Raw genomic sequence first — 24457 nt, forward strand, 5'->3', positions numbered from 1 at the left:
GACTAGTAATTCATTCCACATTACCATTGCTCTGCAATTTAATAATTTTCTATCTTATATTAGTTCTACATGGACGCAACAGAAAACGAGCTGCAACATCTATCTTGTCTGAAAAAAAACAAATGTAGTCTAACAGTTTAAATCATAACTAGTTTTAATTAAAGATATTGGAGATTCCACACTCAGACAGGATAGATGGTGGTTTATTATACTTACGGGTCTCATCAGGACATTCAAGAACTAAGCGAGCTGCTTTGTTCTCAGCTACCTGCAGCATGGCCAGGTTGTTTAGGTTGTAGCATCTATCCCAGCTACTGCAGAACTGGTGTTGTATGTCCACTTCTTAATCATTATAAGCAAAGTAAAGCACTCTTATGGCTGGTTTATCTCACTTTTTTATTTCTACATTAACAATTCCAAGAATTTTAATGTCAAGTTTTTATTTTATTGTATTCCTATACAAAAATGTAAAATATTTCAACACGAAATTCAGAAAACACTGCAGTTTTTCTCCCTAAAGGGCAAAAGAATACATATCAGTTTAATTAATCCCTTTTCATTGGTTTATTTTACAGTCATATTTTCCTTTAATAGATATTGTATTGACCATATTTGTAAATACAATGAGCATTAACATAAAACAAGAGAAGAGTAAAAGCAGATATGAAATAGAGAGCAAACAAAACCTGATGGTTCCAGGTTATTTCCAGCCTGTTTTTCTAAAGCATAAACTGAGATCCAGGTAGTAAGGTGTCACTAACCAGCAGGTTTCAGGTTACGTGGAGGGTGAGGCCTCAAGCCATCAGTGCTGTCCTGTTATAATGGTGTACAAGAAGGGCAATAACTAGTTCACACCAAAAGAGCATGTTTATCGCTTATGATACATTCAAGTCCAAACAAAGTTTAAAAAAAAAACCAAAACAAAACAAAAAAATCGTTCCACAAACCTGTGATATACAGCAGTGAAACCTTAACTGTTTGAGTGGAGAAGATCTTCTCGCGTGATGCTTTTTTTTTTTCCTTTTTTTTTTTTTTCTATTTGAGATTTTGGTTGATGCTGGTTTCCAAAAAGTCCACCATAGAAATAAAAGTTCAGTTTATTTGCAAGTATTTGTCTCAGCTCTGGGACCGGACTCTCTGCAATGTGGACTGAAGGCTGTTTTTCGCATTTCCACATGACTCCAGCACCTTGTTGCTCCTGTGAATGAAAAGCATGACTTTCTTTAATTTGTTTTTTTAATGACTTGTACCTTGACTACATTTATTGTTCTGTGAACAAATCCCAAGAAACACCCAAATCAACAGTGAGCCGACCATTGTGTCCATGTTTTAATACTCTGTGATGGTGGCAATGGTGCAGTAGCTGGTGAGACATGTCACTGACTATTTGTATTTATTCTTGAATGAATATAATATAAACCTTGTTGCAGTTAAGATTCTTAGTAGTAGTAGTAGTAACTTCAGAGTATCAGTACAACTACAGCTGGGCGGTTGGTAAATCATCTACTCCTTTTGTACAATTTTAATGGTCTGCGAGTGTTTCTGTCTGTATCATTAAAGGAACGTAACGTTACACAACTGAAATACTTTACTGTAACTGCAGATTACTTTGTCTTATTTTACGACATACAGCACATGCAGAGTGATGTAAATTAAAGCCATACCAACACTAAAGTAAGAAATCACCAGGAGTGCGTCCACCTCCAAATATTGCAGTTTGTACCTGACAGCTGCCTGCTGATTGGCTCATTCACCACGTCCTTACCGGGACATAAAGGCTTCCAGCACAGCCACGTTCTCTTTGGGGAAGTAGTCCTGCCGAACGACATGCTCCAACGCGTAGAGGTGACCAGGGACCATGATTACAGGTTTGACCTTGTCCTCGCTCTGAGAAGGACAAGAGGACAGAGAGACACAACAGGAATTACAATTTAAACAATATAAAAAAATGCGCTCAAGGCGGTCGAAGTGATACAGTCAGACAATATTTGGTTCACAAATTTGACCAGGTTTGGCCAAATAACCCTTACCTTAATAAGTCCAAGCAGCACCAACAAAGCTGATACAAAGCTGCCTTGGAAGGAAGGAGCAGCGAAAGCTTTGTTTAGAAGGGCATCTGTCAAAGTAAAATGAACAAATACAAGAAAAATAGATGTAAACAACAAAAAAAAATTAATTGAATTCAGTTATTTTTTCTCAAATGAGAACGACAGGAGACTAAAAATAAAAAAAAGGAGACTATGTAAAAAGATTATTTACTTCTAAAGTCATAAAACAAAGTCAAGATGTAGATTTAGGGAAGATTGAGGCTCACAACAGAGAACGTATTTTTCGGACCATGTGGTGCATTTAAAATCCTTAAATTTTCTCAAACATCGACAGTATGCCTGCTGATTGGTGCGTCTGATGGATGAATACTTCTGGTTGTGCTTTGTTGATCTCAAATCGATTTTACGTGGTACACGTCGCCCAAAAACTGGTGAAATGTTTTTGTACGACTTTGGTAAGGTACGAAGCCGCACCGCTTCGGGGCATTACGGCTGTTAGGAGCCTGGCAGAGTAATACATAATGTGCTTCAACGAACTGGTTTACTGTGTGGAACCATGGAATAAAAGCAGATTAAACAACTTGGAAACATGGATTTCAGGTACATGGTTTTAATGCATAACAAGGAATCTAGAACACCACAATGTGCAACGGCAGGAATGCAGTTTTAATGCACGATCAGAGTTTTTTAATCCACTTACACCACATGGTCCCATATAGTTGTTTTTTTTGTTTTTTTTTTTTTAATTAAATAACATTCATAACAAATGTTTATTTCTTTTTTTTACAAAACTTGCTAAATAGGCTGAAGTATAGGAACTATTTTTTGTTGGTCTTGATGTAATTTTTATGCTAAACAACAGTTGTCAAGCCACAGCACTTTTACTCACCTGTCAAAAGCCAGCTGATTTCAACCAGCTGATTAACGTGTTGCTATGGTGGCGCCAGCAACCGAGTGATGTAAATGTGATTTAAATTGCCAAACTACGTGTGCGTGCATACGAAAATAATGCACGCCAAATAGCATTAGAATTATGACTGACCATGATGCGCCTTATGACCCAGTTAGCCTTACGTATCAAAATAGATGTGATATTAAAAGATCCTTTTAGTACACCTTTTAATCCAGTGAGCTTTTTGGTCTGAAAAATACGATTCGTAAATAAATGCATAAAGAGACAGATCTAAAAGTCTCAGAATGACTATGCAAATCCCACAGTGAGGGTAACAACTATCCAGGTAAATGGATACAATAAAACAATAAAACTTACTTACCAATAGTGTCCAACACAGCATTTTTAACATCGTTGTTCTCCTCCTTGTACACAGACGCAATTTTAAGAAAAGCTTCTGCTGTTTTTGTCGCATCTGTCACATCCACCTTCACACAGAGAGGAAGAAAATGAGAAGGAACCTGATTCACAGGTCAAAGCACAAACCATCCTGTAAGTTGTTTCGCAAAGGGGCTAGCATAGTTACTAAACAGCCATCAATATGTGTATAAAATATTATTTGAATTGATGCAGTTTCGCAGACTGTTGACAGATTAAGGGGGAGAGCTGAATATGTACAGCACGGTAAGACTCCAACAGAATCCAACAACAGCGAACTTACTAACTGCTGCAGCTGTTGCATGTGATTGTGTGAATAAAGATGGTACAAGATGGTATAAGAATAGCTTGTTTTAGCCTCATCTCTGATTCAGTCAGGTCATACACAATTAAACTTGTGTTTCTATATTAATTGAAATATAAAACTTTTCTTAAATCTTTTATAAGCTTTCATTAACAGATCAATGCAGTTGTTTTTTTTTTTACCTGCTCTTGGACCAGCAAAGCTCTCTTGGCACCCAGTTTGAGCAGTTTGTCGGGGGATGGAAAGCTGAGGAAGGAGGACACGTCTGGTGGTCTGGGTGCTGAGACCGGAGTGGACAGCTGTAGGGGAGAGAAAAAAACAAAACAAAAAAGAAGTCAAGAAAATTACAAGATAATCAAGATATGTGTGTCCAGAGAGGGCTGGGATTGGTTCAGGATCCTGGAGGTTCTACAAGACCAGCAAAAAGTTTTAAAAAACAAAAAAAAAAAAAAAAAAAAAAAAAAAAACACAAACGAAACTAACTACAAAGTTTAATGGTTTCCTTTTCACTTTACAAAGGTTTCTCAGTGTTGTGTATTGTATATTGTATGTATATTGTATTGCGTATGATGTATTGCGCCTAACCCACCAAACTGTTACCAGGACACCTGGAACAACAGCTCCAGTGGTTTTGAGTTGTGCTGCTTGCAGGAGAAGGTCAGCCATAAACCAAAACACTGATCGAGACATAAACACTAAGCTCACTTATGTGTTACATATGTGTTTTTCTCATTATTATTCTGCTGTAATAGAGACTAAAGTAGCTCTACCGCCACTATATAAATCTGAATGCATTAATGCAAATAGATTAATCTGAAATTTTGAATGCATTAATACATTAACAACATAGTTACTCATGCTATATTAAAAATCTGAATTCAGCATTATCTCTCAAGAGAGGCCAATTTTGTGCATGATGGTGCTTTTTTACAACGATGATCAGAAATCACCAAAACCCAATTTACCCTTTTTAGTTATCAAGCTGCCACATGTTTCATTTAGACATTTTAATCACTGAGTGAAACAAAGTTATTATGGGTTCTAGTTTCAGGAATCAGAATCTGGCCCCATCTTAGAGAGAGAAGCTGGTTTTTGGCACATGGGTGCTTTGTCACAACTGTTGGGGGTTGGGTCTGTGTCCTGCAGGACGTGCAATGTGAAAGCAAGTGGGAGAAGATACACATTGAGCAGAGTTCTAGTAGACAACAAGTAGTGTGAGGGTTTACTGTAGAAAGTCAACACTGTTAAGTGATACTGAAGTGGAGGATGTGAACATTCTGACAATCATCATCATTTTGTTTTGGTTAAACTTGAACTCCTCTCAACTTGTGTGCAAGTTTTTTCCTTCAATCTTGTTATGTCACATAAAACAATCTGACCTTAGCATCACTGCTTTCTTCTTCCTCCTCATCCTCTTCCTCCTCTATTTCATCCTCATCCACTTCTTCCTCCTCGTCATCTTCATCATCATCATCATCATCGTCGTCGTCATCATCATCGTCATCATCCTCATCCTCATCTTCTTCTGGCTCTCCCTCATCATCACTAGTGAATATCGAAAGAAACACTTGAGGAACCAGGGATCAGAAGCATCACATGAACTACTCACAACTATTTCAGGTGACATCTACAGAAAATGTAAAAAATTCATGTTACACTGACGTCACATGACTACTTCAGGACAGAAGTGGGCAACTCAGTAATCTGTTGCTTTTCTTTAACTCGACTACTCATTATGAGTTGGCTCAAACTGATGTGTCCGTAAACTGCCCTGAGACTTCATTGTTGTAACGTGGCGCTATACAATGAAAAAAAAAGCTGAATTGAACTGAACTCCAGTCTTCAATGGCCACAGTCCTGTGTGTTTTAAATGTTTCCCTGCTCCAGACACTCCTGCTTAGAGCTGATGTGTCAGTAAAGTGCCCTGTGGCGCCATACAATTAAAGCTGAACTGCAATGAAATTGAAACTAAGTGCCAGGTATACCACAATATAAACATTGTAATGTCCCAATCACATTAATGATTTTGTTACAGAACAATATGTTACACAATAAGTAGTTACTGAAACATTGAATAGTTATATATGAACAATGAAAACTATGTTCACCTGTAAAGGTAATAGTGTATTATAGGTACAATCTGGCAGCAAACAAGAAATCTTTTTTGAGTAGTGGGAGTGTGACAGAACATTTTTAAAGTACTAACTGGAAAAGAAAATTAGAGTAGAGAAAAAAATCTGTCAGTACTTTCTGGATTGTTTGGCAGTTCAAATGCTTAATTTATGGTCCCACAACATTAACATGTGTAAGAAAAAAAAAAGGATTTGGAAATGCTTTTAGGAGCCAAGGTGAGGATAATGACCAAACAATTCATACCTTTGCTGATCCTTGTCAACAATAACAGAGGCAAAACACTTTAAGGCATTGTGATAATTAAGCATTTTGGGGGTATAGAAGTGAAATCACAGCCGTTTGTGTTGTTGTTTCTGGGGAGGCAGATGAAAGACCACTGCAAACTGGGCTTGGCCCCTTACTTCCAGTGAAAGGAACTCTGAATGCTTCAGTATATTCAGAGATTTTCCACAATTCAATGTTCCTAAACTAATGAGAATGGTTCCTTCCTGTCTCAACATGACTGCACTAGGATTGGGCAATATGACGATATATATCGTTTGAACGACAGAAAATGTCTATTGTTTCATTTGAGGCTCTATCGTTCACGCCACGATAAGGTGCTTTACTGCAGTATTTTACGTCAAGATGCGCTTTACGGCATGCACGCTGCAATACATAAACAAACATGAAGGAAGATGATAGATTTGTTTCAGAGCAGGATAATTCACTAAAAGATGACAAGCCAACCCAAACTGATGAGCTTGTTCATAAAAGAAGAGAAATTTCTGTCGCATGGATGCAGTTTGGATATAATAAGACGTGATACCGACAACAGACTAGCTCACAGTTCCAACAACGGACTCCGACACAACTAACTCATTTTATCACCTGAGCAAGGATCAGGACAAAGAATACAGAATAAAGAATAGAGTCAACAAGGAAAAGCTGCAAAAGCAGCGTCAAGTGGAGGCGAAAGCGCTCAATAAACTCCAGACGAAAACGCTGCAACAGGCTTTTACCTGTGAAATGGCCATACAGCCATACTTTCTGCAGATGGAAGGAGATCACTGCTGTCGTAGCCAAGCACATCTGACACATAACTGATGACTGACACAAAATTATACAAACAATTTTATATTGTAATGTATATCGTTATGGGGACATAAAATGAGCTATATCGGGATATGACATTTCGGTTATATCGCCCAGCCCTAGATTGCACACAAAGGCACAAAGCAAGGTCCATAAAGACATGGATGAGCCAGTTTGGTTTGAAGAACTTGACTGGTCTGCACACCGTCCTGACCTCAATCTCTGGGGTGAATAAGAATAGAGACTATGAGCCGGATCTCCTTGTTCAACATCAGCGTCTGACTTTACAAATGTGCTTTTGGAAGAATGGTCAAAAATTCTCATAAACCCACTCCTAAACCTTGTGGAAAATTTTCCCAGAAAACTTGAAGCTGTTATAACCTCAAAGGGTGAGACGGCATTGTATCAAACACTATGGATTAAGACGCACATGTCACTTAGGTTTATATGCATTTAAAGAGAGATGAGTTAATACTTTTGGCAACATTTGTAGCTGAACAGTAAAATGTTCATCATGGTAAACTGATGCCACCTTGTGGTGGTAGTGACACATCACTACAAGATGCTGGTTAAAACAAATTCACTACCCAGCAAAGAAGGAAAACGACCACCACAGAAAAGGGAGAAAAGGTCACACATTAATATTTCATTAGACTGTCTTTAGCTTTGATAATGGCATGAAATTGCCATGGTATTGTTTAGAAAAGCTTCTGCAATGTCACAAAATTCATTTCCATATTATTAATTTTTTAACAAAGATCTTATATTGATTATGGGAAAATCCCACCACAACGCAAAGCCTTCTTCAGCCTCCCAAAGACTCTGTGGTGTTCAATCCATGTGTGAAAATGATGTTTTTTATGCTTCCTGAACTGCTCTTTCACAATCTGAGCTCCGAGTCTTGGGATTGTCTCCCTGGAATATGGCGGTGCCATCATGGAGGATCGAATAACCCGATAGACCTGACCATCAGCAGCAACCCCAGACCATAGCACTGCCCCCACAGGCTTGTACAGTAGGCACGAGGCTCTATAACTTCCTCTGCCTCTCTTCTTACCAGTGATGCCCCCATCACTCTGTAACAGGGTAAATATGGACTCATTAGACCAAATCACCCTGTTCCATTGCTCCACAGTTCAATTTTATGCTTCAAGCAAATTCCAGCCTTTTTCTCCAGTTAGCTTAGGTACAATAAGCGGTTGTTCAGTCCCAGTATCTTCAATTCCCTTCACATTGTTCATGTGGAAATGTTCTTATTTTCACTATGAAACAGCGCTGAGTTCTACTGATGTTTTTCTTTGATTTGATTTCACGAAACATTTAAAGGGGACCTATTATGGTATTTTGAGTTTTCTGAGCTTTCTACAGTGTTACAGTGTTGAATCCTCATCAGACATGTGAACAGCACTGTTTTTTTTTTATCACCTAAAACGCATGTTTGAGTTTGAGTTCCAGTATTTTTCCGTTCGGTTTCCATGGTGACGAAAATCGCGTCGTTTTAGAGAGTTTTTTCTACTTGGAAATCCTTGTGACGTCCCGGGGGATAAGGTTCGGTGATTGGTTACCTTCTACTGGTTAACAAGGGCATGTACAAATACATCAGGCGGGTGGAAAATGTGGGATAAAGTTATTTCCAACGATGGCTGGTGAGTTTACCAAAGAGACATCCTGCTGCATTCGTTGTTGTGGGTTGCTGTTTTCCACTTTGTTTTCAGGGTCTGATTCAGGTTCCAACATGTAGGGCTGTATGCTATGTGTTGACATTATAGTTTTTTTTTTTTTTTTTATTGAGTTCATATTAGCCTAATCCTTCTGTTTATGAGATGTTACAATGACGGCGAAAGCAGTTGCGCTGCGCGCTCCCGATGTAGTGCAGTGGCGGGAGGCGGGGCTTAATGCGGAAGAGTCTCAATCCACTCGTTTTGCCCACAGGCTGATCTGACAGCCTACGGAGAGGGTCGGTCTGAAGTAAATAAAGCGATTTGTGACAATAACTCCATCAATCCCAGCCCTTCTGGTCTCAGAAATAAAAATAAATTAGCCTGAAATGCACATAACAGTTCCACTTTAAAGATAGTCAACGACAACTATTCAGGATTATGTTCTGATCACATTTCTTCCTGGAAGAGAATAGTTCTTTACAATACCTCCAGTTTTTAATAATCTCTTGGGACAGTTCTAAACCTAATTGTAGTAGTTTATGCTATTTTCTTAGAGGTTTCCTCTGCTTGATCCATGCTAATGATTTAATCAGACAACCATCTTTTCTATAACCACGTGATGTGTCTTTCTACACATTTTTTTTAATGAAATTTGGGGCTCAATGACTTGCTGCCAGTTAAAAAGTAGCAGCCCACACAATAATTACTAGGGGTGGAAAAACTGAATTGAAAAAAAATTGAATTTCTGGATTTTTACAATTTTTAGATAGATTTTTTTTTTTTTGTGAAAACACTGATTTTTATTTATTTATTTTTTTAAAAAAATTCAAATTATTAAAAATAATCCATTATAAAATTTTTGTCATTTTTACTGTTTTTATTGATCTTTGCATTAGAGCAGCAGAATGATGGTCTGGCTACTGTGTTGTTTTTAGCAAATTAAAATCAAGAAAAATAATGAGCAAAAAATGTTTTGAACCTTTTTTTTTCCCTTTTTAGTCTACAAAAATCAGCAATATCAAAGAATTGTGAGAATCGCAATTTAAATCGAATCGGCACCCAAAAAAAAATCGGAATTGAATCGTGACTAATGCATATCGTCACAGCCCTAATAATTACCCAATTCAAGGCTTCAACCTATTTGCTTAGTGAAATCCAGTTTGTGACTTTTTTCTCGAGGTAGTAAAATTACATATGGAGACAATAGCAGCACTGACGGTGTATTACAATCACTATGACGAAGAAGGTCTACCTAGTAAGGTCATGTTTTGACTATGCAATAACTGAATATTGTTACACTTTCAAAATAATACAACCCAGAAGTTTTAACAGCATCTGATTACACATACTGGCAGCATGTGTAACCTCAGTCTCCTCTCTTGAGTTGTGTGCTCTGCATATTGTCCCATATTTCACTCAGACTGTAAATAAATGTTATCTATAACCTGTTGCCACCACTTACTGGTTTGTGCATAACCTCAGTGAAGCTTCAACTTTTAAATTCAACAAGTGATAGAGAACCCAGACACAATGTGATCTCTTAGACGGAGGCAACTTTTCAATAATAAGCATAAAAACCCCAAAGTGTTCTCCACTAAATTTTCGATTCTACCATAATTTCAAGTATAACAAAAAAAAAAAAGCATCAAGTTGTATTAAAAGAGAATAAAAGACTGAAACAACTTAAAGTCTGATATCACCTAATGCATGCTGGTTTGAGCTTCTACGCGTCTCAACAGAACAGGAACGACCAATGAAAGTATAAATGAACTTCATTAATTACAACAGGAGTAAGTAAGTTCACCCTGCTTACCTCAGCGATCCAAGAAGATCACCCAAGTTCATGCTTTCCATGAGTTCTTTCACAGCTTTGCAGCCATCCTCTCCGAGATAGTTGCCTGAAAACCAGTGCAAATTGGGGAGCATAATTGAATAAAATAAAAATCTCTAACACATAAAAATCAAAGTAAACACACCGGAGGGGGTTTCTACTCATGTTCAGCTCCTCTACAGCCATTGATGAAAATATTTGAACACATTTTTTTTTTTGTCCTTTTTAAGATGGAAGCAGCCGTTTTCTTTTGTTGTATTGAAACTCAATTTTTATTGATTGATGAGCAGTGTCAATGAGATATTGATCTTTTTTTTTTGCCTTTGACTTCATTTGGAAGATGCTCAGCTGCACTAATGATCGGATGGCGTTCTTGTAGTGTGGCACTGTTGGTTAATCTGGGCTGCACGGCGGCGCAGTGGTTAGCACTGTGGCCTCACAGCAAGAAGGGCGCTGGTTCGATCCTTGGCTGGTTTGGTCAGTGGCCTTTCTGTGTGGAGTTTGCATGTTCTCCCCGTGTATGCGTGGGTTCTCTCCGGGTACTCCGGCTTCCTCCCACCATCCAAAGACATGCATGATAAGTTAATTGGTCACTCTAAAATTGTCCCTAGGAGTGAGTGTGAGTGTGGTTGTTCGTCTGTGTGGCCCTGCGATGGACTGGCGAGTTGTTCAGGGTGTACCCTGCCTGTCGCCCAAAGCCGGCTGGGATAGGCTCCAGCTTCCCCACGACCCTGAATTGGAATAAGCGGTTCGGAAAATGAATGAATGAATGAATGTTGGTTAATCTGACATAGCGGCCGTCATGATCAACAAAAAAACATTGTGTAGACTGATCCAGGCTAAAGCCACAATCTTTCTCCAGATTCTGACAACATTTAATTTTACCAGTCAGTAATTGTTCATAGCACTGATATACTCTTATTTATCTAACGTCCAAAACTGCAATTGTCCCCGGCTTGTATTGTGCTGTATTTCCTAATAACAATAAATGGTGTTTTTCTTAAACATACCCTTATTTTTTCTATCATGCTTTAGATGTGATATCTCTTTTTTCTTTCTTAAATATCTTTCCACGTAACAATGTATTCAGAATCAGACCCGTGGACCAAAGGTTGAATCTGTGTGGTGCAGTAATATTCTAAAAGAGTTGGCAGGACTATTTATCTTTTTGTCTTTGGAAATCTCTAGAGTAGAGCATCTTATCCTGGGTCTTTTTCTCCCTCTGAGGAAGGACAAGATCATTTTGTTCCAGTCTTTAAATTTATTTGGGAATTTCTATTGATAATGATTGAGATAGATACAAGATTCTCGGTAGAATATTCATCTTTATGATTTCTATTATGGCAAGGCAAATCCTTTTCACTGGTGTGTTAGGACATAAAAAAAAAGTTAAAGACTGTACCATTCAGTTCCAGTTTCTCCAGCTGGGCCTTGTCCTTCACAGCCTGTGCCACAGCCAGAGCAGCATCCTCTGTAATCTCACCATATGAAAGGTTCAGCTCCTGTTAATAAAGAAATTAAAAACAGACTGAGGAGGGATGTGAATGATCACATGTTGTCAGGCAAGTCTGCTGTTCGTCAATGTAAAACCTGAACATTGGTTTGATCCTTGCAAAGTGCGTTCATTGGAGTGCTTTATTGGGAACTAAAATGCTGGTAAAAACGTGTTGCTATACAAGGCAGACTGAGTTTATTACAAGGTTGGCCAACAATTTGAGCACATTTAGTGAAATAGTTTTAATTTTCCAGTAGCCTGCATATGTTTGTGCCATGTAAATAATGTTCTACTATAATGCACTCCATTACTGAAATAAGACATTGTTTCAAACAAATAGTAAAAAAAAAAAAAAGACAAAACACCTTTCCAACGAAATATGGCAAAGAGAAGAACCCAAACTACAGCCATGTGGCCTGAAGTTACTGTCAGACTGTTCTCATATCTCACAACATCCATCCAGTCTCTACGAGTAATTATTAAAACCACAGGTGACTCATGTCTGCTAAGGTTTGTATGTAAACATCACCCACCTTAAGGATCGGTAGTCCCTCTGACACGGTTTCTGCGATTGCTTTAGCACCAGCTGATCGTACCAGGCAATCTCCAAAGTTAATCACCTGGATGCTGTGAAGGTGTTTCAGGGCCTGTGGAGTCACAGACATCATTAGCTGTAGCCAGATCATTATAAAACAATGAAAAAAGAATTGTTGATGTGATAAAAACAATTAGATGGATCAGAGATCATTTTATGTCACACTCTATGATCAAGTGACACGTCATTCTGCACAATCAAATGTTAACAGCAGCAAGCATCTCTGGGCACTGGGTTCAAACACACACACATTTGATATTGTAGACTGTTTTAGCTGCTAAGTTGTATAAACTTGTGCTTTTCTCAGAAACTATTGAGACAATTTATCTTCTAAGTTTTACAATTCAAAATAACTTTTCTTATCTACAGTTGAGATGCAGACTCTGTCTAAAGTGATCAACTCCCTCCCACTACAGACAGACAGAAACATAAATCTCAAAACTTATAGAAGTGTCAAACATAACTGCACGAGGACAGTTGTTAGGGTGCAAAACTAAATGTCAGGAAAGTAATATTTTACATTGGCATCAACTAGAGTCATTTCTCAGCTCTTCTCTTGAAACTGACACATCAAAAGAACTAAAGAAAAAAGAAAGAAAAGTGCTTTTTGTTCACTTACATGCTTACATTAATGTATGTTAAAATGAAATGTAACTCAGTACCTCAGAATGGGAGTCTCACTGCAAACTGGAAGCTATAAAGTCCAAATTTGCATGTGCAAAAAAACGTGATCATTTAAACATCTGATAGAATTAAAAAAAAAGAAAAAAAAAGTGCAAAAACTTAAAAAAAAAAAAATGCAAATACAATTATTGTATTTCCACAGACATGTACTGATATATTTTATTTTGAATTATATTTAGTTTTTTATTTATTTGATTTAGCTAATCTGTACAATTTTTAGAAAGTGATATTTCATCACATTTATAAGAAATGTCCAAAATTTAAAACAAAACTTCACAATTTGTAACTAATAATTTACAAACTTGTTAGTTACAGTGTAAATGAAGATATAAATATTCTAATATGTTTCTTTATTCTTCAGTGAGTGACAGTGTTCAGGACGACTTCTTAATGTCTGCTGAAGTGGCTAATTTACAATTATACCATCCTCCTTATGCATATGTATATTAGAAAACAGCATTTAAACAGGAGTCTGCTGAAGGGGACACAATGCACGAAAGGATTAAGTAGTACTTTAAACACTCAAGCTGCAGAAGACAACCAAACCATTAGTAGCAAATATATTTATTCACAAAGCATTAATGCTGAGAAAAGTATTGTTTAAAACTAGAGAATTTATTTTGCTCTCTGTCTGCTGCGTATTATAAAAATATATCAATATTTGTTTACACTTCTCTATGGTAAATTCACAGAGTGATTTTTTTTTTCTTCTACTGTTGCTGTATGACATGTCCACAGTCTGTACCTGAGCCATGGCGATTGCCCCCTTCTCAGTAAAGGTATTGTCATTAAGGTTGAGGATTCGGAGTCCTGGGTTTTGCTGCATGGCTGTAGCCAGTGCTGTTACTCCAGGGTGATTGATGCCATTCTGGGGCATGTGAACTTCCTCCAGGCTCCCCATCAACTGAGATCACAAAATAAAAAAAACAATTACTTTTGTAACATCAACAAACAAAACAGTAAAAACAAACTTATAGCCTTAAAGAACTATGTTCAACCTATTTTACAATGTGAGCTAAATAATCTGTCAGGATAGAAGTTTGCTTAAAGCTAGACTGTCCAGTACCTGGAAGGACTGAGCGAGAGCAGTGGCTCCATCATTTTCCAGACGGTTCCTCCCTGCAACAAACACCTTCAGGCTGAGGGGGGTGCCCTCTGCACTGGACTTTTTGTGACACTGAGTCAAAGATGCAGCCAAGATCTGAGGATGACAAAAATGTGAAGCTACACATTCCAACACTCAATAAGATAATCACAGAATTTATACACTGGTACACAAAGCTGGGCGATATGACCAAAAGCTCATATCCCGATATATATTGCATCTGGAGTTCATTATGAGCGCCTTCGCCTCCACTTGACGCTGCTTTTGCAGCTTTTCCTTGTTGACTCTATTCTTTATTCTGTATTCTTTGTCCTGATCCTTGCTCAGGTGATAAAATGAGTTAGTTGTGTTGGAGTCCGTTGTTGGAACTGTGAGCTAGTCTGTTGTTGGTTCCACGTCTTTTTATATCCAAACTGCATCCATGCGACAGAAATTTCTCTTCTTTTATGAACAATCTCATCAGTTTGGGTTGGCTTGTCATCTTTTAGTGAATTATCCTGCTCTGAAACACGTCTACCATCTTCCTTCATGTTTGTTTATGCATTGCAGCGTGCATGCCGTAAAGCGCATCTTGACGTAAAATACTGCAGTAAAGCACCTTATCGTGGCATGAACGATAGAGCCTCATATGAAACAATAGACATTTTCTGTATGTGTGTATACATATATATATATATATATATATATATATATATATATATATATACACATACACATATACATATACATATATCTTCATTTCACCCAGCCCTACTGGTACAATATTCTTTTTATGATAATAATCAGCCAGTACAATCACCTTTCCACCTCCAATGCCCATGCCGCAGTTGTTGAGTCGGAGCTCCTGCAGGGTAAAACAGGCGGTGCTCTTTAGCAACTTCTCAATGCCCTTCACTCCATCTGGTCCGAAGGCATTGTCGCTAAGGTCTAAAACTGTCAGTCTGGCTCCTGCCATCATCACAGCATCACCCAGTGAGTTCTAACAAAAAAGACAGAGAGAAAAACTAAAAGTCATGAAGGGATGCATGAGTTAAGAGTCCCAGAACAAACCCATTTCTGGAAAGGAGCTGAATGAAAAGAATCCATTAAAACATCCCAACAAGTTCTGATTAGAAGCTGAAACTTCACACACAGGATGATAGTAGAGTAAAACAAGTGCAGTTACCAGGGCAGGTGGGATCTCTGAACGTAGGCGACCTGTGAACATATCGCTCCAATAACAGCGCTGAAAGGGAGACAATACATATAAACTTTGTCAACACAGAGGCTTGATTACTTTAATTTTGTTTCTTTGTTTTTGAGCTGGAATGGACAAGAAATATTTTAAATTCAAAGAAACAATGATGGCCCTTTTCTCACAATATTGTGAACTTGACTTTGAGAATAATGAAAAGTTGTATGAACTTTAAACCTTTAATTCACTCTTTGTCTCGAGGGCCTTGGCAATGGCTTGTGCCGCCTCCACACCCACAGTGTTCCCCTCTAGCCTGAGAGCCTGTAGACCCTCAAAGTCCTGGATCTCCTTCACCATGTCCTCGACTGAACAAGGACCAGTTAGTGAGTAGGTTTAGGTTAAAAATCAATAGTAAACATGTAAACAGTACAAAAATACAAAAAGATTATAATCAATTAATGGTTTCTACTATTTCACAGATTACACTTACCTGACTGGGAATCATCCAGCTTTCTCCCCTGACCTTTGTAACTCAACTCTCCATCCTCTACGCCAGTCTTGGCTAGAGAGTCGGCCAACTGTGCAACAATATCAGATGCCATCAGTGCACCTGAGGGTCAAACACATTATTAGGTCCTTTTTCTCCATCATCAGAAGCCCTGGGGTTTCCAACATAACCTGTGCCTGTTGTGGCACCAAGACAAACAATGTCTATCACAGTTCCTCTTGAAATCCAGAACATACCACTAATATGGGATTGTTCGGTGTTTTAATTTGATTTTTTTTGTTGTTTCTCTACATTTCTGTCAGACATAAACTGCTAGAAGCACCATTGTTGACAGAAAAACTCTGCCTGTATCATCTGCTGGAAGTTACAATGCAGTTCAGATGTCATTAAATGCTTGATTAAGTCAAAATTCTGGATTTGTCAAAGCATTTATAACTCGTTTTTAGCAAAGAAGAAGAACAAGTAACACAACGTTAAGACCAAAAGAATGACTTTAACACAAACTTTTATTTATCTTGTTAACTGTCAAACTTCAAGTCCAGTTAAACGTGGATTTTACTTCAACATGAGAGAAAGGTGTTGCTTCCATTTATGTTAACTGGGACAATAAATGTTCAGGTGTGCCTCACCTTCCTTAACAACTACAATCGCACATTAGCTGACAGCTGCTAACATGCTAACATGGCAACGGGCAGCGTAACGGCGACGTGGTCGTTATTGACAACTGTTGACTCAGCTACACACCGCGTGTTCCAAGATAAACAACAAACATACCGAATTGTTCACATGGATGTAGTCCCAGCCTTTATGTAGCTTATTGGTTATGAGATTATGTCAAAGAAAAATCCTAAACTTAGTTAGCGAGCTAGCTAGCAAGTGAGGTCGGGTTTCACGTGAAACAGAAAGTGCTGGTACCTTGGCCTTGTTATAAAGCTAATAAAGCTCACTGCTTCCTATCCTCCATTTAAACTTGTTATTAAGACACTCTAACACATAAATTAGCTCAAAGTTAATCTCTAGTGTAAAACTACAAATCGGCATTACCACAATGTTGTGATGTTTCAATACAACAGTGCACTTACGGACACACTCCCGCTCGCCCCTGCCGTTCAAAACCTAATTCAGCAGCAGCACGCCACCGGCTTGGCGACCGGACGGCAAGGAGACAAGGAACTTGTAGTTCAATTGGACTACAGAGATGCGTTCACGGGCATCACATACTTGAAACTCTGCGCAAAATTTTTACTTTTTCTTAAGATGGAAAAACCTTATCTAATAAATCTTGTAGTCATTAACATTTTTTTTTTTTTTTTTTTAAAGTATAATTAAGTTGAATACCAGGATAATAGTGAGTGTGTGTGGATATATTGGTGTGGAAAAAAAAGTTGTTGTTTTTAAAAAAAAAGAAAGAAAAAAGAAAAGAAAAGTATAATAATGTAAATGCAGAATGTGACAGTTTTAGAAAGTTCCACATCTGCAGTTTGAGAATATGATTAACATTATAAGTATTATTTAACTACTTAATATTGACATTTTGTTCTATAAAAAAATGTAAATGATTTACAGTTGAATAATAAATAGATAATCTGTGTGCCAATAATGAATCCCTTGAGAAATGCTACTGATTTGCCTTAAAAATTCCATTGCACTACAATTTCTCAGTATTAAGCATTGGTGTCAGGTTTTCATTGCATTTTCCTGGACATTTTAATCTCAGAGAACTATCTTGATTTGCTTGTAAATGAATTTATGTGGATCAAATCTTAAATAAACTTTGACACAATGTTGAGGTTTTAAAGAGCAACAATCTTTGAGCAAAGTGCAGACACTTTTTCATGGTATGCTGCACAAAATGTTTGAAGTAGGTTTGCAGATTCATAAGGATATGATGTGGTTTGATTTGGACTTGCTAAAAATCATTCATTTATTTAAATAGCGTTTTTTGTTTTGTTTGGTTTGCCTTTTCAAAATGGATTCAATATGGATTGGAAAACTTGTCAAAGTTGTTTAGGATTAATTGTGCCCTTTAGAAGGGAATTGATGCACCTTATTACGATCACAAACTCATGAGCTGTGCTGATAAAAAGCCATACAGTCTCCCTCGTCTTTAAGCCAGGGAACATACCACTCAATATAACACTGTGGCCACTGTTTATTTTTCCAAAATTCCTTCATAAGCAGCTTTTGATCCAGAGAATTCAGAATTTCATATTTTGTTCATAATTTGAAATTAAATTGTGCCATAATACTGTATATATACAGCATAATGATGTGGCTATCTTGCATGTAAAATCATCTTTATGAATACTTAGTTTGTCATATCTACATTTGTTCCGTTTTGTTACTAGACTTAACATTTTTCACCCTTGGGTGAGTTGTTTATTTTCTTTTGTTTCTGTATTGGTCCTGTGACTGCAGAGCTTTGTTCTTGGCATAGGCTGTGCACCTTGCCTAAATAAGACAAAGCCAGGACAGAAAATGAATGTATAAATGTGCAAAGATAAGATAATAGATGTCTCACTCCTAAATACTTTTTATATTTATTTATTTATTTACATAAAAAACACAAATAAAACCTAGAGCAGAATTTTCTACAAGCCCAACAGGGACTTGATTAATACATCTATGTTTTACAAAATATAGATGTGTAGATTGAAATGAAAAACTTATTACAGGCAGACATGCACTTGGAATTAAAAGTAGAAGCAAAAAGTTGTGTACAGGAGCCCACATACAGAGCTGGAAGCCATTTAGTGGAGTGTTTGGCTTTGGTCAGACTTCTGTATAAACATGCATGCTGCTTTGATGTTGCTCTAATCGCTTATCTGACCTTGGCCAGACGGGTCATTAACCAAGTGAAGTGAATGATGATCAGTTGGATTTTTATTATTAAATCAATCCTATAAATTTTATATGTCATTGCCTATTTCGTTTAATATTATGAAGTTAAAATGTTTGTGTTTCAGTGATAATACAGCTTAATCTTGTGTACACTAAGTGTGGTTATTTTTCAAAACATTGCAAAAATGTTTTTTTTTTAAATTAACGAAACATTTCTTGTTCTCCATTCAGTCAGTCAGTCCACAAGACTAATTTTATTCACAACAGTTAAATGAGAGGAGAAAAACAAACAAAGAAAAAAAACAATACTGCATCTGTACAATTATGATTCACAGAATTAAACAATGTTGCGTCCTGGAGGGATACCTCCAGAACACTTCCAGGAGACATCCTTACCAGATGCCTGAACCATGTCGGCGAGAACACAATATACAAAAATACATTCTTTATGGGTAAATTAAACTCTTATAATAATACAAAATTTACATGACATAATAAAGAAATATACTGAAATAAAAAAATAGCAAAGAATATACATTAAATACAATATGAAGTATCTAAACAGCCCTGGTTTGAGAAAAGGTCGGTCAGAACACACATCCAGATTAAGAAGTGTGGAATCAGATTAAGAAGTGAAAAAAGAATGAACAGTTTTAACCTAAGAAGTGCATCAATTTCAAGACAATATATTAATGCGAGGAAACCTAAAGCCTCTCTTTTTTTATTTCATTTAGGACTTTTTTGTTTCTGTTCAAATCTAGTAAAAGGGAACGAACTGCATTCTTTGCCCTCCGCTCTCTGTCCTTTAAATTTCTCTTATCTCGCTCCAGACTCTCCACCCGAGCCAGAACCTCATTCAGCCTGGCCTTTAATCCAGCCAGAGTTGCAGGCAGTGCATAGTTATGGTCCTAGAAGATACAATGAAGACAATGTTTTGAGAAATGTTGACATGACTCTCACAACTTGTGTAGTGTACCATTAAATGGCCCGCTATCTTAATTTCAGCAATCCTAAATGTACTCTGTGTTAAAGACACATTTACAAGGGAGAGCAAGAGAAGCCCTTTTTAATATCTCATCAGTTATTGTAATACTTATTTAAGGCAACAATAATTTTTTGACAAGTTATAATGAGAAGAAGACATGCTCTTGTTTTTGTGTCGAATGTTATTCTTTTAAAAATAAAATTTAATTTAACTTCTCACTGCTCAAATATGTATATTTGACAAATATCTCATTCTCAGTTGAAATTCTTGGTGCAATACTTGTAAGTGTAGGTTAACGATGAAAAGAAAGTACACGCTGATTCAGTTAAAAAGTATGGCTCACTACGTCATTATAATAAGAAAAAGAAAAAAAAAACATCTGGGTTTGGATTTAGGTAATTATAACTTGAATGCAGAAATACTGTATGAAAATGGAGTAACCCCATGACTGAACAGCTCGTAGAACTACTTTAGCGGCATGACGGAAATTAAATGTTTTCTGTATGATGTAATCACTCTCTTCCTGCTGCTGTTCCCTCATGTTTGCAGGTATTTGTTTAAGGTTGGCCTGTGATGGACAGGATATCTGTCCAGAGTGTACCCCGCACCTGGCCTGATGGTTGCTGGGATAGCCTCCAGCTTCCTTGCCACCCTTAATTGGACTAAGTGGATATGAATATGACTGACTGACTGACTGTTTAGGGTTGAAGGCTAATGAATAAAAGCAGGTTTTAAAAATGTCCACAATTCAGGTGCACTGATAGAGAAAGTCCTGTCCCGTCGGAGCTTCCGTTTAGAAGTGGGGATGACCAGGAGCAGCTGATCAGCTGACCATAAGAACCGAGTGGGAGTATAGCAGCGGCTTTTTAGAGAGAAATAGTCTTTCCTCGCAACACTTCCAAACAAACTATACTTGTTTAATCTTTTCCTAAGTGTAGAGTAATGAAACTTAACATCTAACATGTTAAGTGAGCACTGCAGAGTCTGAACTGGATATGAACTTACTGGGATATCCACACCTTAGAAGAGTGGCAGCTATTTTGGATGTTTTCCAGATATGAATATTCTTTCCCACTGGGGAATGATGGACTCCAAATGGTTTGGAAAGGACCATATAACCATTCCCAGATTGATGAATGGGAGTAGCTGCTTCACTGAAATCGTCACTGACGTTTTTCCTCATTGGTATTGTATGAACACACACCTGAATGCTGCAGAACAACATGCTGACAGAACCTCGGTTTGTCTGCTCTTATAGAGGTGCACACACATCTGACTGGCAGTGCCTTGCTTCTTCTTATGTCTTACTTCTTTTGAAAGCAATACTGTCCTTTCTCCCTGCAAACCTCCACCGTTTATGCATTGTGATTTAGTTTTTGTTGCTTTTTTAAGACCTTATAAGAACCGATAGAATCATCATGTTGCAGCTTTTAAAAGGGGTTGTTTATATTTATTTTTTTGTAATGTTTAATCTGTTTTAATAAGTACCTGATTATAAAAAGGAGTTAGGTTTCATGGCCATGGTGCTCTCAGCTGTATGGTACTTTACTATAGTGTGTTCTGGTTGTCTTACAAGGTCATTGTCTGAAGGATTTTTGGCCAGAAATGAAAAAGTGACCAAATTTGTCAAAATGGAGACAAATGGAGAACTTATAAACTTGCGGAAGACCCCAAGATTTTTGCAGCACAGTTGCTGCAAAAAGGGAAGTAGTATGCTCGTGTTGAGCTGGTACTTCAAAACTGGTACTTATTATGTAGTTTTTACCAGTTACTACTGAAAAGACGAGAAGCAGGGAGCCAACTTTCTTTATTTTGTGTATACGTGATACATCACGTGCACCCTCTGTCCAATCAGAACCCTTCCCAACCCGCCGCTCTAAAGAGGAATTAAGTGAAGACGTGTTTCATGGAAACGTTTATTCGGAATTATTATCTTCATGTAAACTAGAATGAGAATTCAGTTCATTCTGAATTATTTAATTCCAAATTCTTAATTCTGAATTAAAAAACACCATGTAACCGTACCCAGTGTGTATGCTTTATGTAGTTGGTTATCACCAACATTGGCTGGTGTTCTTGTGGTACACATTTTCCCCATTAGATTGTGATTTCCTAGTTTAAAAGGCATAAATGTAGATTCACACAAACTGGCTCTCTTAGAGGCAAACATTTTTTTCTGAGCTGCTTTCAGTCAGCATGCCACTTGCCTGCTAATGACGTTCCCTGCTCTCAGGTGCACAGAACTGCAAGACAACTGGAAAGCACCACTATAACAGCAATACTAATACTAGTAAACTTACATTATGCAGAGTTTCTTCTTTTGGTTTACTTTGTTGGAATTTCAAAGAAGTCTCTACTGACAGACTCTCCTCAGCCTTTATTGAGGTTTGTGTTGTCCTGGTTGTCACTTTCTGAAGAAGAGCAAAATAAAGAGACTTTAGGTTATCACATTACCAACATATGCAGTTTTTGATTCCTAGATATCAAGATAGGCCAGTAGAGTGTAGGACTGAATAATCATGTCCTATTAGTATGGCGCTCCGCTTACTTTTTGAAGATGAGTTGGAAGACTGAAGACAGATGGCTTAGTTCCATCTCTTAGCCTGACAGTCTGGCCCGTCCTATCAAAGTCTTCTGGCTTGAAATGCTCACTGCAGAGCAGAGAGTATTCACTGGCAGAGAAGCCTTTTCTTCTTAAAGCTGTTTCCCACTGCTTCCTCAACTTAATCTCTTTGGGAAACCTGCAAAGTGTAAGGCATGTTAGCTTTTCAGCAAGACAGTCAGATTTATAACTAACCAGTCAATTGTCCGCTTAGTAAAAACAAATAGTGTCATAACTTACTCTTTTATTTATGCAGTTGCTGATCTAATAGTATACTTTGAAGTAACATGCAGGGCAACTGTTGAACACTGCATGAATGAAACATAATATGAAGAAACAACAAGCAAAAGGTGTGACCTCAGTTAAAGCAATAAAAATCTGAATATAACTAATATATTAACTGAATTACAAGTAAATTTAACACTAAAAGTCAGGAAATTTGTGAATGGTTGGTTATCATTTTGGTTGTAACAATGCCTCTTTGTAATAAATCTTATATTGTTGGATTGTTTTAAATGGCACCACATTTGTAAAAAAAAAAAAAAAAAGTAATTTTATATATATATATATATATATATATATATATATATATATATATATATATATATATATATATATATGCACTGAAACTTGAACATGTGGAGGAAAGACATTTTCAGCGATTGGTCCACATTTGTCTTATGGCAGGTAGATTATAAGGTCAAAGAGTGGAAAAGATGCAGATAATGCTTGGATGGTTTCAACCAAGGCTGGATTATCCAATGGGCATTATGGGCACAGGCCCAGGGGCCCATGTTCACTTGGGGCCCGCATAGGGCAAACACCAGCAGTCTGGACATGAAACAAAATGTACATAAAAGCCAGATAGTCACACCACAGTGTCTAGTGTATTGCTATTGGTACCATTGGCTGAAGGATGCTAGAAATGTCGTTTCACAGTGTATCATTTATAATTTTTACAATGTTGTGGTGGAGAATGGCCCCCTTGGAACACTCTGGGCCCAGCGGCCTGTGCACTTTTAATCCGGCACTGGTTGTAACACTGATAGGGTGACAACTCTTGGTGGAGGCAACCGAAAACTCTAACAGCAGTGTGTTCCCACTACTCAAGCCTGAGACCTGCATGTTATTCCAATGTTTTATTTAGTCCCCCATCATTACATTAATAAATAGTTAAATAGCCAATTTGTCTTGTTTATTTTACTACTTCAGTTGCATTCAATAAAGAACACCATAAAGTCATTTGCCACTAGAAAAGAAGAATTGCCATATTTGTCATGGCGACAATCAACATAGTCAACTCTGCAGCTCAATCCACAAACGAAACTAATTAAATTAAATTACTTTATCCATCCAAAATGCAAATGTAAATGCATTTCAAATGCATTTTATGCATCCTTACGGAGTTGGTATAATTTAAAATGCCAATTAACATGAGTTACAGCGGTATAGGATTTAATGCAAAGAGGCAGTATTACAACAAAGACATAATACACCAAACACAAATTTTCTTACTTTTTGCGTTAACTTAATTGAGTTTTCATTGTCTTTATATTCAAAATTCTCTATTAAATTATTTGAAAAGTACAATTTGGGTATACTTTTAAACGATTCACCTCTATTTTTATTAGTCTTTCTACAGCCATCACTAATAATCGGCATTGAACATTATTATGAAGTTATTTCAGTACAGAATATTAACAATATATGTGTTCAGTCGGAAACGCGAGCTTTTGCTTGTTGAATAGTGGTAGTCAAAGAATTAACTTAAAATAACTATATAAAACAGCTATTCGCACATACTTGTGAAAGGTAATTCCCCGCAGTCTCGTTTGAACAATGTGACGATTTTTACAGCCCCAAGCCGCACAAGATCCTGGCATTTTCTCTCCGATCAGTCTTCCTGGGACGCCTAACCACTTGCCACGGCCAACATGGCGACACCGTTAACGTACGAAAGCAGCGGCTGTGACGTCGCCGCGTTGCCTGGGCGGTACCACGACGTTTTCGACGTAGCCCCGCGTGGTCACGTGACTATTCTTGCATTACTGGGTATTCTGTAAAGTGAAGATTTGCTGCTCGAGTGG

General features: G+C 37.4%; 2 protein-coding genes across 3 annotated transcripts; both read right to left on the bottom strand.

Annotated features, from left to right (window-relative positions):
• Nucleotides 1-379: 379 nt before the first annotated feature.
• LOC306765990 (ran GTPase-activating protein 1-like) lies at nt 380-17042 on the bottom strand. Of its 2 annotated transcripts, none has more exons than XM_079253559.1 (16): nt 17025-17042; nt 15925-16044; nt 15672-15799; nt 15426-15485; nt 15060-15239; nt 14222-14356; nt 13901-14059; nt 12410-12523; nt 11784-11883; nt 10364-10448; nt 5062-5227; nt 3865-3981; nt 3323-3428; nt 2031-2116; nt 1766-1887; nt 380-1198 (listed from the first exon to the last, which is right to left on the bottom strand). In XM_079253559.1, the coding sequence occupies exons 2-16, from the start codon at nt 16034-16036 to the stop codon at nt 1117-1119; spliced, it is 1752 nt and encodes a 583-aa protein (XP_079109685.1). In that variant the 5' UTR covers nt 16037-16044; nt 17025-17042; the 3' UTR covers nt 380-1116. The 2 variants fall into 2 exon arrangements, with proteins under 2 accessions (XP_079109685.1, XP_079109686.1); XM_079253560.1 differs by lacking the exon at nt 17025-17042 and adding an exon at nt 16987-16999.
• An 81-nt stretch (nt 17043-17123) lies between these two features.
• Nucleotides 17124-24300, bottom strand: LOC306765538 (THAP domain-containing protein 6-like; the record flags this gene model as incomplete). The annotated part of the gene is made up of 5 exons (XM_079253020.1): nt 24174-24300; nt 22317-22509; nt 22069-22179; nt 19560-19691; nt 17124-17132 (listed from the first exon to the last, which is right to left on the bottom strand). Exons 1-5 carry the CDS (start codon nt 24251-24253, stop codon nt 17124-17126), a joined length of 525 nt encoding a protein of 174 aa, XP_079109146.1. The 5' UTR covers nt 24254-24300.
• Between the last annotated feature and the right edge of the window lie 157 nt (nt 24301-24457).

This window comes from Telmatherina bonti, assembly GCF_933228915.1.
Source record: "Telmatherina bonti genome assembly, chromosome: 14".
NCBI classification, from domain to species: Eukaryota; Metazoa; Chordata; class Actinopteri; order Atheriniformes; family Telmatherinidae; genus Telmatherina; species Telmatherina bonti.